The sequence below is a fragment of the Gallinula chloropus genome, assembly GCF_964237585.1.
Source record: "Gallinula chloropus genome assembly, chromosome: 1".
Taxonomy (NCBI): domain Eukaryota; kingdom Metazoa; phylum Chordata; class Aves; order Gruiformes; family Rallidae; genus Gallinula; species Gallinula chloropus.
In genome coordinates this window covers 99331536-99351164 of record NC_140085.1, presented here as the reverse complement: position 1 = coordinate 99351164, position 19629 = coordinate 99331536, and the positions used below count along the sequence as shown (strand labels likewise).

General features: G+C 38.6%; 1 protein-coding gene across 1 annotated transcript in view; it reads right to left on the bottom strand.

The window, feature by feature from the left end:
• Positions 1 to 19629, bottom strand: part of EPHA6 (EPH receptor A6) — a gene marked incomplete at both ends in the record, with an annotated part of 502842 nt that overhangs the window by 112907 nt on the left and 370306 nt on the right. Inside the window, 5 exons of the mRNA XM_084267717.1 lie at positions 468 to 593; positions 3979 to 4049; positions 8231 to 8339; positions 17091 to 17253; positions 17667 to 17714. Of these exons, the coding sequence (XP_084123843.1) occupies positions 468 to 593; positions 3979 to 4049; positions 8231 to 8339; positions 17091 to 17253; positions 17667 to 17714 (517 nt within the window). The remainder of the gene's footprint in view (positions 1 to 467; positions 594 to 3978; positions 4050 to 8230; positions 8340 to 17090; positions 17254 to 17666; positions 17715 to 19629) is intronic.

The following is a 19629-nucleotide window of genomic DNA, read 5'->3' as shown; positions in this document are numbered from 1 at the left end:
TCCTCCTACTTTCTATTGGAGAATATGTTTTCGCTTGGTCTTCTATATTCTGATCTTATCTCCCCCTAGAAAGGGATTCTGATTTAATTTACCCCACTTGGTGACAGAATGCAGTGACACTAACTATGGCAAATGCTGTGACAGTGTTCTGAGCACATACGAAACAAATAAACAAACACACCCTCCCCGACCCCCCATCCCCCACTTGGTAAAGCCTTAAAAAAGATTGAGATAAACCTACCAATTCGGACAATCTGCCTCTCAAGAGCTCCTTATATGAATATATCCACATTTGGAACATCAGCCAAATACAATACCTCATGTACACTGTACCTGAGAGTGAACCGGGGCCATCACAGAAATCGGCTCACGTTTTGTACTTTACTCGACCACTTGCATTATCCTGGTGACTTGTAAAAATCTGCTTATCCATGCCCAGACATTTTTTAAAGTGGATGTACTTTTACCTGCCCCAATAACTCTCTCAATACGAATTCTTGAAGGATCTATTTCCTTCGCAAACTCATGGACAGCAAGAGATGGGTCTTCATAGGTGTCTGGATCAATATATGTTTTGACTCCTGGGAAACGTACTGCAAAAAAGAGAGAATACTAGGAATCAGGCATTCTTGACATCCACACACTCTAACAATATCACTGGGGGTTTTTTTTGGATGAGGGGGTGGCAAGACATTTGAAAGGTATTGGAAATAATACATTAAGTCTTCCACATTTAAAATTACAGAACTGAGGAGGCTAATGACCCTATATTACTAATGTTGCTACTGATGTCACAAAAAACGAGTGTAGAACGCACGAGTTTCCCCATTTGCTGGCAGCACAAGGGCCTTCAAAGATACATCAGGCACAGATCTAAGCATTTCCTCTTATCCCTCAAGCGGCTTTTTAGGTGAGGTTTCTGAGACATTAAAGAGCTGGTTGTTACACCTCCACAGACAGAGAATAAGCCTCTGCCAATGTAACGCTAGCAAAAGCATTCAAAAGTACTGGCTGAAACTGTGAGCAAGATCCTGCTGGACCCTGCTCAAATCTCCTGAGATGTTTTGGGTGACTGAAAACATTGATTCTTCTTTAGGATTGCTGCAGTGCATAGTAACATCAAACATCCTTTCAACTTGCAATGATAACCAATAAACAGTGTTAGTGTAAAGAACAGAGGGGCATTAGGTTCTCTGAATGTTATTTATACCTCCAGTTATTGTCATGTTTGCTAGCTACACAGGTCTCAGAGTTTATCCTGTCCCACAGGAACAATCAAAGGCCTTTAGAAAACTCAGTCCTTGGTATTCAATTGATAAGACAGTGTCAAACTCTCATGCTGTCCCAGCTGAACACAGGCCTCTCCTGAGGTACAGCATTTCAAGCATGAAAATTTTCAGAAACTTCTCCTTAGGAAAAGATAACATCTCTAGCTAGGTTTTAAGGAAATGCTATTTTTGGTGAGGTATTTTAAATTGTAAGCATATCCTTTGTAAATGCTATTTAGCATTTTAGTCTTAAGAGGCTCCTCAGAATCTCTGCACTTAGCTCACATCCTTAAGAAATCCTACAGCTCTTAAAATCTGGGCAGTGCAGCAATGCAAAAGAGAAATTAGGAGCTCTGAGCTGGTCACTTGAAAGGGTGTTGACAGAAACACCAAGTGAGGGCTGAAAGATGGGGGAAAAGCAGATCGTGAAGACTAACAGTGACTACTGCCAAAGCAGTTTATATTCCCCTTTGCTGCTCCTTGGGCAATTTAGGCAATCTGTTTTCTAATTCAGTCCTTTCGCTTACAGGCAGATAGCTGAACATTCCTCTTGCCAAACAGGTCCAATCTTTGAGAGTCTTTTCTCTGAGGATGGGTCCTGGAGGACTTTACTGCTTTGTTCTCTTCCGATCAGCTTGAACAACCCGAGCGCCAGGTGCAAGATGAGAACAAAAATATCCATTTACAAGGCCTCAATAATTTCTGTCTGCTTCCTTGGAGACAGCCATGGCAATAGTAGTTTGGTGCCAGATTGCTTTGGCAGACTCCAGCAACCCATCATTTTCTGGCATGGCTAATATCCCTCATGTTCTTGAGTATGGTATGTCGAAGAACTTAAGTTGTTTCTCTTGGACTAGCTGGATGGGGATTTTTTAGGCTGCTGCAACATGGTGATTAAATTTTGGAAAACTTTCAATTCATTAAGAGAAGTTAATGCAGATAATGCATCAACTTATCAGGATTGGAGGAGGGTACTGCAGCTGGGTCCAGAGAACCTCTTTCAAAAAAATTAAGTACCTCCTGGCCTTCCTCCTCTTATTACTTAGTAGCTGAGCCTAAAGTAGCTCATTATATGATAAGCCTAAATACATTAGCTGAAGAACACATGTTAAGGATATATGAATGTGTCTGGGCTTCATAAAGTAGTCTGCAACAGCCATTTGGACCACTGCCCATAGAATACACACACCACACAGAAATGAGGAGGCATCGTGGGATGTCATAGTAAGATTATGGACACCTTTCTAACTCCCTTCAAAGAGCTTTATTTCCTCAAATCTTCTTCTGATTCACACCAAGCTTAAGAGGAAGGATGAACAGGAGATAAGTTTTTTTCTGCACACTGCAGAAGCATAGGATGTAAAGCATGGACATGAAAAATCTGGGAACAGGCAACACTAACCAGTGCAGCAGCACTTGGAAGCTGAGCAGGAAAGGATTTTTTTGAACAGCTTCAGCCAATCTAGGAGAGGTCATCCTTGCACAGATCCCAGCAGAGACTGTGCAGCCCCATATCTGTTTCATTGAAATGCTGGATACCAAATCTATAGGTAGCCAGCAGCCAGATAGACTGCTGCTAGCATGAAGGTGGCACTTCCTTACAGATGTGCTGAGTGCTCAGTATAAAGGAAGGTGTATTGTTGGCAACGGAGTTTTAGCTTCTGGGATAAATCACAGTAATTCCTCTTTATCCTTGGTTATGTGGAGCACACACACGTACATAGAATTGCCCCCTCAAGTATGATGCTGAAGTAACTGCTAATGAATGAGAAGCCTTTAAGATGAAGCTTTGTGCGACCATGACATACAGTCATCATTTACCCTGACATGAAAGACACTGAGTGAGACCTTTTCTCAAGTTCAGTCACAGTCTCAGAGGCATATATCAAACACACAGAAAGGTTTTTGTCTTTCTTTTCTGACCATATCTGGAAACAAATGACAAACGAATCTTCCTAGGAATTATCCTTTATGTGGAAATGTGCCCTTTTCCTTGACAGAAAGAGCCACTTTGCCTGGATATAGTGGTATCATCCAAAAAAAAAAAAAAAAAAAATTTGCTTTTGATAACTTAACTTCTGCTTTGATCACAGCATTTCCAAGGATGTCATCAAAAAGGAAAAAAAGACTAAAATTAAATATCCTTTGTATAATAGTCTTGGAAGAAATAAAAACTTTAAATAGCTACTCTAACCTAAATCAGTGAGGCTAGGAATTTAAGCTAAGCAGCGAAACTAAACTAAATAAACTAATATATTGCCCACGAGAGATTGTCAGGATTCTCTCTCCGTACTGATCAGTGAGCAGGAACACGAGGGAAGGCAACCCATTCCACTTTTTACTCCTGGGGTGGCTGGAAGTGTAGATCCATAAAGTCAAAGAGAATTGGATACAATTAAGGCACATAGTCACCAAGAATGGAATTCTGAGGCAGAAATTCAGTGTGGTCCAGACCAGTTAAGAGTTCAAAGATATATATCTAAAAAACTGTTAAATATTAATAGAATAACACCCTCCCTTATTAATTAACTAGAGTGAATTCAGAGAAATTATCCAAATTACAAATAAAAATAAACACCCTTGATTCTGCAGACAATAAGGAACTGTTCAAGATTAAAATATCAAGCACAAAAGCTGTACAGAAAACAGTGATAATTCGTCATTTACAACATGATATAGATATTAGGTAACACAGTGTCAATCTACTTACAATCTCCATTTTGCAAATGAGCCCGTCTTTTCTCTTCAGATTTCATTTTGGCCTTTATATACCACTGGCATCTTTTAAGAAAAACAAGTGAGATTTTAATTAAAATACTTGCATGCATAAAATAAATGTACATTAAGTTTTATCTGCACTTTTATGAAAGCCAGAATCTTTGCATTTGGAAGATATATTTAGTTGTGAATCAAGAGAGAGAAATACACACAAAGAGCTACAGATTAGATACGAATAAAAATAAATCATGGTTGAATGATTAGCATGAAAATGGCTACTTAAGTTCAAGTTTGAAGTAATATTTTATTTCCAAATTTGACTCCTCCAAAGAATTCTGATACTTCAAGAAATAATTTCTTTCTTGCATTCTTTTTTACGTATACTGGATTGTGCTGACTACACCTTATTCTAGTAACTTTCATACCCACTCAGTCAAAAAATCTCACCTTTTCTTCGTAAGATAACAGTTTCTACAACTTCAGCATGCTTTGTTTAAAAAGGAAATATTTTTTCAAGTTAAGAACCACTTATTTTTTAATAAGTAGCTCTGTGTGATCTGAGTCAGATACTGATTTATTGTTTATTTTAGAGATAGCAGCTATCATATAGGATAAACACCACATAGTCTTCTATATGAATGTGATGATTTAGTATGTGCCTGTATGATTGCTATAAAGTTACAAATCTCTGGCAAACAACACAAAACTCTGTGAATGTTCATGAAGTGTTAGCAACCTTACCTGACAATGCAAAGGTACATTGGAGGAAAGTGCCCTATGGCAAGCTTTCAGATTCCCTGCAATGAAACCTCCCCCAGCCTGAATGCTGCCCACCTGCAGGGCCGCTAATGCTGATGTAGAGTGTTACATGATAGGAGCAACTATTTCAATCAAGAAAACCCAAATTTGATCTTGGTCTTCAAGCTCTTTCACATGCACAGAACAGTCCAAGAAGTGTGATTTAGAGGGATATCTTTTGGACTGAGGGCTAGGCCAAGGGCTGTTGGGGCATTGACTGTGGTGGAGAACAGCAGTGTGTGTGGACACGTGCCTTGGTGTACAGACATTCAGTCCCAAGACCAGGTTGAAAAAAAGACTGGTCTCCATGTGCTCATTACCAGCCTTGTAAAATAAATAAATTATAAATACAGACAGCATATCCAGTAACATGATAACAACCAATATATGAGAAATATGTGAACACACCCACCTCAGAAAAAGAGAAACAAGCAGGATCACTCACAAATTCATTCATAGCTACAGAGGTAATGATGAACAGTCAAAGGGCAGAAACTTCTGAATCTAGCATAAGTGTCTGTGGCTTGTAAGGCACTTGTTTTCATGATTATGTCCCCTTCTGGAGGGAAACAGCAAGCCATGGATCCTCAGCTTCTGTGAAAAACTTTAGACTGCACACCAGTTACTGGGACGACTTTTAGGGACATTTCTGGGACCCAAATAACTGGTCTGTAGGGCCAAGAACACAACACAAGCTGTTACGCTAAAGTGTCTGTCCAAGGGAATGGATAGGGAAGGAAGGCGCTAACCCTGCCGAATCCTCTTGAGTGTGCATATGGCCCCCTAAGTTTAACTACAGAAGCCAGTGAGTAATCACCAGCAGAGGAGCCTTCCAGCTTCAGCTCCCCATTCCCTATTAGTGTTGGCTACAGAACAATCGGAGAGGAATAATTTCTGTAATGATGAGAATAAATCACACTGAGCTTTAACACGGCATTTCCTGGAATTTAGCCAAGGCCCCCGTTTCGCTGCATATCCTGGGCCTGGAAGTCACTGTCGCTTTCATTTTTCTATCTGCAATTGACAGCCGTGCTTCCTGCTTGCTCTTGGTGGATAATCACTCAGTGAAGTGCAGAGGCAGGTGCTCATTTAACCCAGCCTCTCCACTATGAATAGACTCATCAGCAGCCCTGTGACCTGACAGCTCATCAAATTGCTAATTCTAAACAGTGAAGCAGAGCACATCTGTAGGGTACCAATCCCATTTTTCATGCAGAAATTTTCCTCAGTCCTAGAGTAAATTGAGTATTTATTCAAAATTTTCTTGCTCTGTCTTCTGTGGAATACACTTTTATCACTGCATTTAAGCAGCACTTGAAAATGAATACATATCTTACATAATTGAAATGGTCCCATTGAGTAAGATGTTAGAAAGCTAAGGGAATCTCTGATATTCTTAACATTAGCAAACAGGAGAAATAAACTCAGAGAGAAACCAATTTCCATATTTTTTTTCTCATTCCTGAGTTTAGTGAGTTTTTTTCTAAAGGAAGTATTTGAGTTATATTTCAGGATTCCATGTAAGGATTTCACACAATCATTTTCTCTGAAAGTTTGGTTTTGTCTGAATAATTCCTCTCTCTTCTGAAAAATCCTACTGTTTGTCAGTGTTTGTAGTAATCATAGGAATATATACTTAGCTTTTGAGATTATCTAAGGTCACATTATGTTCCAGTGTTATCTGCTCCCATTAACTTCAACAGAATGGTAGACTTTACTGGTTTTATTATTTAGCAGCGGGAGCATTAATTCATGCAACGGTCGCTACTCTAGTGCTGTATTTGCTTGCTGGGGTCTGCAAATAAAAACTCCAGCCTATGCTGACAGGACTTTCCAAATTAGAGGTAATGCTATACTGACAAAACAGAAACTTAATTGCAAATCTGAAAGCACAGCACCATCTATTTAAAACTGCCCGGTCTGTGATGACCATTATCACATTCAAAAGAGTCACTGTAACATCTTTTCTCTAAGTACAAACACAGGCTTTAAACCAGGACAGGAATAGTGCAGAATCCTATCCCAACTGTTCCCAGTCCAGGTGAGAAGGAAACTCCACAGAGAATCCTCACAAGGAAGCTCCTCTACAGTCTGTTTTATGTGCCCAAAAGACGGGAGATGGGAAAAGGGCAGAAAGGGGCCAGAGCCCACACAGTCCCATGCAGAGCTAACTGCATGAGCCACAAGCCCAACTGCTTTGCTCAAAGGCCCACATGTCTGCAGCGTATCCGTCTGTTTTTAGGCTTCATTGCTGCCTGATGTTTCACAGAGGGGATAGAGACATCCTATCTTTGTCCTTTTGAATTCTGCTTTGCTTCCTGATGGAAGCAGGTGAAGTCGTGAAACCACATAGGAAACTCCCAGAAGGCTCAGTGAGAAAGGAAGCAAGGCACCATGGAAGCAGCAATCCCTGTGGGAAGCACATCCAGCAAGGACTGATGTTCTGACCTCTACGTGCATTTTGTTGCAAGTCCAGTTAGAATCTGTGAATTCCCTTAAAAACTTTCAGTGTGCAATTGAGCCATTCAAATAGAAACAAACTTTCTTATTAATTTGCATAATGTCATTATCTGACCCCGATCAACACATCAGCTGAAGGTAGACAATCAGCATGTACTCAAACAATTGTAGGTGTAAAAGTCAGGGTAGTTATAAAAAAATAATCGTCCAGACTGGTAAATTCCACTGCCAGTGCAACAGTACTGCTGTAAAGTAGGTTTAATTAGGATATCTTCAATCCAATTAAAAAAAAAAGCCAAAAAGCAATAAACCAGGACCTTCAGGAAGCTATTTTGTATTTACCAGTGATAGCACAGGCAGTAGAACAATTCTGGTATTCTGGAATAAAGTTTTCCTTAGTTTAATTTCATTTGACAATTCCTCAATTTTCTCAAAAATGGATGCAGAAATGAGCACATGCAATGTATACAACACTATGTATGATTTTTCCTACAAATTTAATATAGTAAAAGTAACAAGAAATTGTCCACCAGCCTTTAATAAATTCCATTGCCAACCCCAAGGCATCAAAAATCCTAAGGTCACACCCTCCAAAGTTTTGCAATTGACAGTTATGAGATTTTGTAAAAAATACTGTGGGTTTGTGGGGGATTTTTGTCTTCTAATTTCAGAGCCTTGAGGGTGCAGGTGCATTGTATTTGTAAATTCTGTCTCTGCAGGCAAGAGCTAAAGAAACTTATTTTTAAAACAGCCAAGCTTTTTCTTGATTTCACATAATTGCTTAGCTCCCAAACTGAGTTTTTACAAAAATCAGCACTCAGTGTTCAGCAGTGCTGAACAAAGAGGACATTCACCCCTGCTATTCCTAACCCTTATTTTAGCACTGAAAATGCGGTGAGTAACTTAACTATACTTCTTAAATTTTAGTTTTTGTAAATTTTAGTACTCTAACCCTGGGTAAATGAGAACACTGTAGTGTTAACTACCTCCCAGTGATCAGGAAGAACAAAGTGAGGATGACCAGGAGAGTGAATCCACCAACAGCAGCCGTGGCAATTACAAGAATCTGTCCCTGCTCCGCAGCCATATCAGAAGCTGAAAGAGAAGCACAAAGAAAAGAGGTTAAAGTTCCTGTACACAGGGTTCTTGCAGAATCAGTGATAAAATTTCACTGGTCAAATGTTGCAATTACTCTGCACTAGTTCCCCCTGTGCTTAGCAAGGGCATCAGGTGCAAATGTGCCTGTGGAGTGAAAAACCAAAATCCATGTCCCAGCCGTGATGAAGGGCGTAAAATGTTCACAGTTTTTTTTAAAATGAGGAGCTGTCATTATCAAACACTTGCAATTTCCTGAAGTTTGTTTGTTGGGATTCTGGACACACAAGTAGAAAATATTTCTTCTTTTGCTTTACTTAGCATACTCCTGCATCTAATTCAGAACACAGCAGAAAAAGAACATTTAACGTGTGGCATGTGTAAACATTCTGTATGTCTGGTGTTAATTTCTGTGGGGAGAAAACACATACAACTTTACCTCTAACATGCTCTGGTGATTGGCAACACCACAGTTGAAAAAAAGAACCCTGATTTTCTTATGGCTTGTGGTTTTCTCTCTGCTTTTTGTAGGCCATTTAGGAGTTAAAAAATTACCTGGTTTCTATAGAATTGCTCTTTTAATTAATTTATTCTGCATAATATTAATACTTTACATTGACAAAGTCCCTGCTTACAATCCCATTGCTCTTCATTGCCCAAGTACAACATGAGCAGAAAAAGAATTAGGCTCAGTTTTTTTCTCTATTTCCTGTCTTGTGACTCCACAGTTTCTTAAACTCAGATACACCTCAACATTTTCTCCACATCACGTTTACCTAATTCTGACATTCTGTTTCCATGAGAAACAGAACTTTGTTCTGAAAGGAGCAGAAATAAGTCTATTCAACAATCTCTGACAATAGGAGCAACCATAGAAAAGAAAATAAATTTTAGATTTATCAGGACAGCAATCTGGATTTTGTAAACTTACAAACTGAGCTATAAGTGAAATCTTCAGCTTTCTTTAGGCACCACATGATTAAGGCTTAGGGAAATCACCTAGGCTGCTGCAAAGAGAAAGCTCAGCGGGCTATATTCTCTTAATTTGCAGTTTATGAAGACCAACACAGTGCTCACACTGCTACCCAGAGCCCCATAAAAATGCTGTTCTCAAGAAAAAAACATTTGGCTTAGAAATAATATTTGTGAGTGATTTAGAAATTAGCAGTGTAGACTGGCTTTGTAATAGTAGTAAAGCTAATAAAAACAATAGTGGTTTATGTCAAATATTCAGTGAAAACAACTTGTTAAATTCCTGCCATTAGGTTTCTGTCCGTATAATTTAATGGAGATACGCCAGGCAGTGAATTACAAGTCATTCGGTATCTGTGGTCATATGCTCTCCACAGACAAGTTAAACATATACATCTTCCAATAAATGATGTAGCAAATCCTGACTGAATAGCTAATCTCCAAAATGATATCTAGTGATATTATGGGAATGGATTCTAGCTCTGCATTGTGCTATGTTCCACAGGGTCACATTTACTTGGAAAAATACAGCAGACCAAATACAGTGGCATGCAAGTAACAATGCAAATAATAACAGGCTCTCCAAATCAAACACTGAATACTGTTTTCAGACCAGTGGGGGTTGCGCTAAATCGCTAAATGCCTCAAAGATCATTAGACAGGCACAGTTTGAAGTTGCAATGGAGGAGGTGGTTTTGGGTGAGTCTATCTTGCCCACCTCTGCAATGGATGCAAGATGACAAAATGTGGCCCTTTCTTTTAATAGGAAAAAGAGGAGTGCAAAAATAGTGAGTTCAGCAGGAGAAAAGCAAACTGTGGGCTCAGACAAATCAGCTGGGGTTTCTTCCACAGACATTCACTACAAGAAGAGAATCCAGGACTTTTGTTTAGGAAAGTGAGAGGTGCAGGTGTAGGGACTGATTCCATGGTGCACAGAAACACTCTGCAGCTACTGAGATGAAGTCACGCATCATTTTTGATGAATGATCCAAGCTGCTAATTCATGGTGCTTTTAGCTAAGACAAAATGCAATCTATCAGATTAATAACATATTTTCTATCAGGGACCACAGTCAAATTCATGAAGGGGATAAATTCCAGACTGACTTACTTCTTCCCACCTCTAAGCAATACAATTTTTAGCTGACATTGTAAATACTTAAAAAGTGATTATCCTATTTCTCTTGTTCGTATTTTACTGTGTTGGCAGAGGTACCAGAGTCCAATATATTAGGATTTTTTTTTCAAGTAGCCAAATCACTATAAGGGGCTTTCAAGCCTAAAACTTCCTGATGACCTTAATTTACTTGTCAGAAAAAAATGTCAAATGACAGATAAGTATAATTGGAAAATTGGATTTGTTAAAAACTGACAGAAAGGCAGGTAAGGCAAAATGATGGAAACACTTATTTTTGCTTGAAGTGATCCTTCTAGAAATCAATAAGGGCACAGTGCAGTGAACAACACATATATAAGCACATGTGTATGTGTGTATACAGACTCCTCTCATGCAGGTAAAAGCTTCCATGAAACACTGTCTAGGCAGTGAGAGGATAGTAATCAGGGATACTCAATAATTAAAACTTTTTACAGCATTTTGCCATTCTAAATTAAATTCAACATGTCCCTCAATCTCTTTCTCATTTCTTCAGCTTTCTCTTAAGGTAAAGGTCAAGATGTAAATAACAAGAGATTTAACATGTATTGTTTCTCTCAGGTACATTCCTGAATCTTTTTTTTTTTGTCATTTCCTACCTTTTTGTCCTTCCTTGTTTCTCTCCTTCAGCTGTGCATATTGGCACATGACCCTACATTTCTCCTCAGGACTATTTTGATTATCCAAGACAGAAAAACTGAGTTTAAAAAACAATGATGATAGGTTGCAAAGCCAAGCATGTACCTGCAAGCTTATTTTCTCTGTTAGTGTGTACACAGTAGAGTGCTGCATTACAGAAGTACATGGCATTCATTCCAGGATGTCATTTGTGAGACAATGTGTCTAGCATTTATTGAGATAACATCAGTGTTTTGTGGTCTCTACACTGTCCAACGCATGGTCTCGTATCTGCCAACTATGTGCCACCCGAATCCGTTCAGTGCAGGGATGATTCCTGGCACTGCGAACAGAGGGATGAATGTGGCTGTATCACAGATGGGGCTGTACTCCATTTCATAATTAAAGCTGACAGGCAAGGGGGCGAGGAAGTGCTGGTGCAACAGGGACGTGTAAACCACTAGCAAGGCTAAGACTTGTAAGAGAGCTTTGTACCTATCTAACTGGGCTGGCGGTTTTGTCTAGTAGTACGTTTCATATTCTCTGTGTGTCTGCTCACTAAGTTCATTCTGACAAAATCATACTTGTATGAAATGAGTAGCATAAGACATGGAAAAGGGAGGATTTATTACTTATCTCAGCAGATGATTATATAGTCTACTGTAATGTTTGGGTGTCAAAGCTTCAAACACGCGGTGGCTGCAACTAATGTGATTAGTCAAAGCGGCGACTTGATTTTAAAACTGCAGCATGTATTATACATGTACCCAGAAGTATATTATCCACACACACTCTTCACTCCCATTACTCTTCATGCTTAACTCAGATTATATGCCAAAAATGACATCTAAAGTCTGTAATTACATCGAGCCATCTTCCTTGCTTAACATCATGCTCAGAAATCCCTTCTGCATCTAGCCTGATGTCTGTTCTGTCCCCATCATTTATTCTTTACATCCACACCCTGCCTCAACTACTCTCTCGATTCTTCACCCAAATGTGTGGAGGAGGAGCTGCACTTTCCCTTCTCTCTGGGATGAAGGGAAATATCCCAAGGCTTCTTCATTTCCTCACTGGGCAGACTGGAAGAAATGGTGCAGATGTTTTAGCCATGGAGCAAGAGGATGGCACACAGAGAGAAGCTTCTACCTCTGCTCTACTTTCTTTTCCTTGAGCAAATTTCTCCAAAATCTTTAAAAAGGTTGGGTATTTGGTATAAAAGGGCTGGAAGCCCTAAATGACAGCTCACTTCTGTCTCTTAGCTACATCCTTTAGTTATTTCAATTTGACATCTATCAGGCAGTGGACCTTCCAGCAGAGTGAAAGATAAAAAAGTGACAGAAAGACAGCTAGACAGATAATACTGAGTAGCTGTAAGACAGATAAGCATGGATGATGAGAACTAGAGCTCTAATAGACAGAAACTGGCTGTCAGATGGATTTACAAAGCATTGTAAACAACAGCACTTAAGAACAATAGGAAGCTAAAATATAAAGTCTAATTAGGGTAACCTTTGCATTTGCAGAAGTGCTGCAGTTCCTGCGCTCCGGTGAGCTGCTGGGCTCCAATGTAAGGGGGAATGTAAGGAAGGCAATGGAAAGGCAGTCTTAAAAGGGACTTTTAAAAGGGAAAAAATAATGCCATCACTTGCATAAGAATGTAAAACTTTTTGAAAAACCTTCTTCCAAGTGTTGCCCCTGGTCAGTGGAAGAATGTGCAGGCAGCCTGAGACCTGGGCAAGGATGTTGCTCCTGTTTAGGAAATGCAGAGGAAAAGCAAAGTCTCTGGGGCTTCTGGGCACATATAGTAGAGAAATCAGAGAGGATAAACTCAAATTTGAAGAACAAATGGATGAAAATGCAAAGCACACTAAAGAAATACTTCAAGACTAAAATGAGAGATTCTGAGGTGTCCAGTGCTGACTACTACTGCATGAACAGTAAGACTAGGCGGACAAGGGGAAATTTATCTATTTTTAAATACCCAACCAAACAAAATCAGTCTTCTATAAATCGATAGAAGAGAGAGCGAGTGAGAGAGAGAAATAGAAAACAGAGATTAGAACATGTTTGCCCTGGGACAAATGATTCATTACTCTCAGAATACATTTTATTCTATCCTAGGAAGGACCAGAGTTTTCTGTGGCAACTGATAGTTGGTACTACTCATACATAAAAGCAGGAACTATGAGTGAGGTTATGATGCGATTTATAGCCACAGCAGTGGTACACGTGTGTGTGCCAGAGCTTTGCTAGAAGGGTTTTAGCTGTAATGTGCTGAAACAGGGAGACTGAATAAAACAGTAATAAGGAACATGGTCAAAAGCAGATGTTACTGTATGTTACAAAGGCATTACATTTCCAAGCAGCACCCTCCTAGCTTTAACACTGGAAAAAATGCCTGACAACATCCATCCACCCATTCATCCCTCCATCCATCCCTGATTCCTTGAAGAGGATTTTTCTGACTTTCCCATGTAAGTACATTTTCTTTCACAAGGAAATTACAAATTTTAATCTTTTACATGCTCCATTGATTGGTCTCTGCATCAGGGAGAAAAGTTCAACAATGACAACGTGCTCCCCAAGCAATGTCTGCCTCCGTCTGCTGGTCTGTAAGTTCCCAAAACTCAGAACAGCATTGCATGATTAGCTAACTTTTTTTATTACTGACAGAGTAGGTCTTTTTGTCTCATGCACCACCACTAACTACTACATCAATGCCTTACTGTTCCTAGCAATCATGTATCTAATTTTATCCTATAGAACTGAAGGGCACACAGTGTTTTGATCAGTAAACTGGAGAAAGCATGACAGCACTGTCTTGCCAAGGGCAGTATGTTCTAGGACACTGATATAAACGCCTCACAATTGATGAACCACTGTTTTTTTACAAATTGTCCATAGTTTTTAAAAAAAAAAAACAAATTTTGTGTTGCTTGCTTTACTGCTAATGAATTATGTCGGTATTGAAGCAGGGTAAATGGAGTAACCTTGGATGTTCACCTTTACCTGGTACTGGAATTCTCCTCTAGATGCTAAGGCTCTTATTAAAACATGGAAAACTTGCAGAGCTGAGGGGTGTTACAAACTAATGCCAATTGAGAAGGACTTTTAACAACATGACTTGAAATACTTGTTATTTTTCATGAGACTGTTGGTTGACACTTTCTGTTGACTGCACAGACTCTTAAAAGACTCTCTTCTTCCCAGCCTTCTCATGAACTTTACATAAAATCAGTATAACTCACATTTACTTAATTAAAATCTGGCTAACTGAAAGAGCACAAAAAGTGATTGAAAATGTGGCATTTTCATGAAGTAACTTGTTTCTAATGAGTAGGGATGGAGTGAGCTGCAATAATCTGCCTTGGTCTAACAATATTTGGTATCTTTCAGAATAATTGAGAATATGTTAAAAAATCTGAAAATTTTCAGATAAGCCACATACTGCCAGAGTAGGAAATGGAGATAGATTGCTACACAGCTTGGCTTGGACTGGTTTGTAGCATGCCAGCAAGAGTGAATTAACATTTATGTGTACTGATACAACTATGCAGTCCAAGGCTCCACCTAAATGCAGGTCAGTATTTTGGAATACAATGCTACTGACAGAAATGTTGCTATATTCTAGTTATTCAGCTGTGTAAGACAATGCTCCAGTTCAGGCAGCAAGTGCTTAGAGCTATAAGTAAAAGAAAACTGAATTATAAGGAGGTAAGCAGTGATAGGTCTGTTTATGGTATCATAAACAGATTTAGTTTTCCAGTTTAATTCAGTAACAGGTTCATCTCTGATGTTATACTTCAAAAAGGGTGTTAAAATTGATACAATTAAAATTATTCAATATTTGGAAAATCTGGGTTATTTTTAGAGTGAGAGAGAGCACAAGCATTTATATAACTTCAGGAAAGACAAGAATTCTTAAAAGTACAGGCATTTAGAGGAGGAAGAGATTTATGATAGTATTTGGCTTTTTAATTTGGCAGAAAAGGGTCACAAGGGCAAGCTAACAAAAAAACTCCAGGCTAGAAATAAGGTGCAAATTTATAATTACAAGGTTTAAGCACTGTCACTGCCTACCTATAAATATGGTGAGTTCCCCATCACCGGAAAACTTTAAATCAAGACTGTTTGTATACGGTAGATGTTCATTTCAGTCTATTGTCATTAGCTGTCCGGAAAAGTTACAGACATTTGGCTTGTATTATGAAAGGGGGACAAGTGGGTGATTGTAATCATCTGACATTGGCTTAAAGTTTAGGATAGGCCAATTTTTCAATATTCTGCTGTGATGAAGATATTTGGAGAGTAGCAAGGTATCATTTGACTGGTCACTGATTACTGCTTCAATTTGAAATACGTAATATTAACCAGCAGGCACTTACATTGGTTCCCCCACCTCCCCCCAGACACTTTGAAATCTGAAGCAGTACTGTATAAATATTTGAATAAGACCACAGTCCTTTGAAGCACCCTTTTAATTAAACTGCAGTCTTTATCCAGCTCCGGGTACTATTTCAAGCAGCAGCAGAATTTCTCTCAACCTCCATCACAACTGATCATAAACAAAACTCCTTCTGTCTACATTTCCTTTCAATCACATGATTTATAACAAATCAAATACTTTTAGTCATGCACAAGCTTAAGCAATAAATGTTGGTAAACAGCAAATGTATAATGTGTATTTATGTTTCACTATCAAGATTCACAGTGAGTGCTTAGAAGTAACAGAGGCAATAAATGTTTATGAGTGTTATTGTAGCTCACCATGCAGCCCAAGAGCCAGTTGCATTAGTGCAACTGAGAAGATGTGGGGCTGGTAAGAAGTGGGTGGAATCTCACTCCCAGGAGATGTTTATATCAGCAGCACCAATGAGAAAATGTTACTGGAACCACAGTCTTCCTGATTGAGATGGGTAAACTGTATTTTCACAAACATGTCATAAGCTTATAGAGGTTTAAACACCATTTATTTTTGATAAGAGTTATACAGCTGGGTGCCTAAAGCCTAGTACTTACTGCATCAGAAGACATAGACAGAATCTACTGGAATTCTTGAAAGCACACAAGTGCTCAACTCCTATTGAAACCAATTGGCTTAAGTACCCACAAAATTTAAAAAAGTCCAATTAGGCATTAAGCACTTGGAAATCTACCCCTAAAACATTTTTTAAATAGAATTTAAGAAGGAATGAAAATGGAACACAAGCCCATGGGGGCTCTTGAAAATGCTTACATAGTTTTGAGTCTGTACTTTAGCTTAAGCAACTTGAATTCTAAAACACTAATGAAAAACATGGTATACATAATTGGCTAATTAAAGTAATTTCATTAATGAGTGTTTCAGTGTTGTATCTACTACACTAATTTTATCTCAAATGCTTGTAAATACCTTGTTTGCAGTTTCTTTGAACATGGAGGGCAATACATGACTTAAATATGAAATTGTTCAGACCATGAACATCATACACAGCACTGAGCCTTCTGGCATATTCTGTAGGAATATGTAGGCTTTCTGCTTCTTACTGGCAAATTTAGTAGGTTTATTGGTTGACAGAAGTGCATATGAAAGACTTTTTTTTTTTAATCTGTATAGTCTGGGAGCACTTATAACTACAGAGAAAAGACTCTGTGCTGGGAGCTTGCATGAAGCTGCTGGATTTGCGTAAAGCTCGACTAACAGTATTTCTAGAGGGCAAAAGGAAGGCCTTCTTTAAGCAAAGAAAGGATCATAAAATCATAGAATATCTCAAGTTGGAAGGGACCCATAAGGAAATTTAGCAGAATACACATTCCTTCAGATACAGCGTTGGGCTAAATTTTCTATGTGTTGGTATAAATCCAGAAGTGTGAGACGGAGGTTTAATTGTCTTTTATCATATAGGGGTGCTAACTGAATGGTATGGGTGCAGCCATTCAAACTCCCAATGCCTCACTGGTTTAGAATTAGATGCTACTTCTATTGTATTTAATTTGATTTTTTTTTCCTTCAGTGAAACTTACTTTCATCTCCAGTTTCAAATTCAAACTTCTGGCTATAGCCGCTGTATCCTGCTGCCGTCCTGACTCTGATATGAAATATATACTTGGTGGCTGGCTTGAGACCTGTGATGATAACACTTGGAGCCTTGGACCTTGTGGAGGAATAGCTGAGCTGCTCATGCTCCTGAGGGACAAAAGAGGGGAGAAATGATATCAAGTTGAGTTGTACAAACTTTTCAAAAGAGATAGCAGAACTGAAGCTCCATATTCTTCTCATGAATGTAAAATAAGTTTCTAAGAGGAGGTGCGGGTATGGATTTCTGTACTTTGGGGTGTTTTTTTGCTATAGTCATAATGTATGACATGGTCTTGACTTAGCTTTCCATTTTTTTCTTTAATCTTGCATATAAACACATCACATATTTGTGACTTGGGTTAGTAATTACACTGTAGTCAAAACTGTATGGAATTAGTACAAGACTACATTCACAGAAATGGCAGCTAATTTTCTTTGCACAACAGACAAACTAGGAGGTCAGTAAATACTAGTAAGCTGTAAAGTAAAGATGTGGGAGTATTCAAATACTCGCTACTCACTTCTACCCGCAGGTAGTGCCAAAATGCCGGCGCTATCCGTGGGTAGACCTGTAGGTAAAAGAAAATAAAAATTAACTTTTTCTTTTAAGTCTGTAAACCTCCAGAATGGTTCAACTGCTTCACTGCTGTTGAACAGAATTTATCTTTCCAGGTAGCTGTAAGGTAGTCATACTTGAAATTCCTTTTCATGCTGTATATGGAGAAACACTCTCTGCAAAAAAGTCCCCCTGATCTCCTAGCAGTTGATCCTGGGCATCTGCTGAGAATTCCTGATTCTGTCATAGAGATCACTGGGAATCACCACTGCAGCCCCGCTGCTATAGTGCTGCCTTGCTAGACAGGTTGTTGATGATACTTTTACATGAGGGGATGACTTAGAAGAATAGAGAGTTTATTTCCTATCATTAGTTACTGTCACTTGATAAATCAGTAATCTGTAATATTTTACATGGTGCCTTAAGGCTAGCTTTATGTTGCTGCAGCAGGATTTGTCTCCAAATTGACATATGATCAGAAACGTCCTTGGCATATGCTGAACAATCCAACTGTGATACCCACAGGGCACCATATACTTTTATTATACCATGCAGTACTAGTAGAGTATGTATAAGTTATTCAAAGGGTGCTTCCAGCCTGTTAAGAAGGAAACAATCTGGTTCACAGAAGAGGTATAATCAGAAGAATAGGCCTCTGTTAGATTCTGTTGGAATTTCAACCTCTTCTGAGCAACAGAAGTATATTTTTAATATAAAACAATTTTATATAAAACATACTGAGTCAACTTCAGTCATGGTGTACTAAAGTCACATTAGCATAGGGCAGCATGTATATATCAGTGTTTCCCCAGTAGGCATACAAGGAGAATCCTAAGAAAACCAAAAAAATAAAACAAACACAAAAATAATCTAATGATCCTGTCCAATGAAGAAGGAGAATGAAGACAAGAATAACTAATATTGAAAATAATTGCACTTAATGCTCACTTCAACAGTGGAAATAATTTGAGGAACTATAGCAATACTAAGTGTTGATTTGACAAGAAGTGTGTATTTAAAATGAAACAGTAAGACAGAGTGTACATGTAATCTTATGGATGGAGACTATGATTGATACTCCATCAAACAACTTCTCAAAGTATCAGAAGACTTCTCCCAATTTCTTGAACAGTTAGAACTTCACTTTGGACAGGTTAGTGGACTTTACATTTCAGAAAGTATTTATTTTCTTCTGACAGAAGGCCAACCTGTTGAATTCATAGCTTTTTTTTGTGATAAAGCTTGATTCAACTTGAAAAACTGTATGCCAGCAAAAAAGTTATAATAGCTTAATATTCAGATTTGTAATAAATTAGAGAGGAGTTTTTATACTACTTTATGGGCATTTCACACTTCAGTGTGTCATGTAATCTCAATTCTATAGTCTTATTATATGTGCAACTTCCAGGGATTTCTCTTCTTAGAGGGGTAATATAACATGTAACTTGGCCAGGGTATACAAATTTGGAGAACACAAACCTTGAATTATTCAGCAATGAACCTGCTGATAAAAGTGTGTATAGCTGCCCAAAGAGGCCAAGTCTTTCAACAGAAGCCAGTGAACAAGCTCAAATTCAGTCTAAACAAAAAAAAAAGGAAAACCCCACCTGATTTTGCACTATCCTAAACCCACAGTGAATCATAGGTATGGCCCACTGTTTGTGATCTTGTCTGTTAAATACAGTTTCAATGCAAGACTCTTTCTGTACTTCAGTTCAGGTAAAGATATGGCATCCAATCAAGGAAGGATTCTGATTGTGTTCATTAAATGTTATGTAAACAACAAATGCTTGTTTTATATGGGTATTGGTATGCTTCAGTTTTAGTGAGTACTATGTGTTCCAGTTGTCAAGTCCAAGACCTAGGTGGGCAGAGACTTTGCCCTCTGGAATGCCCTGGAAATTCTTATTTAGGCTTCACAACCTGTA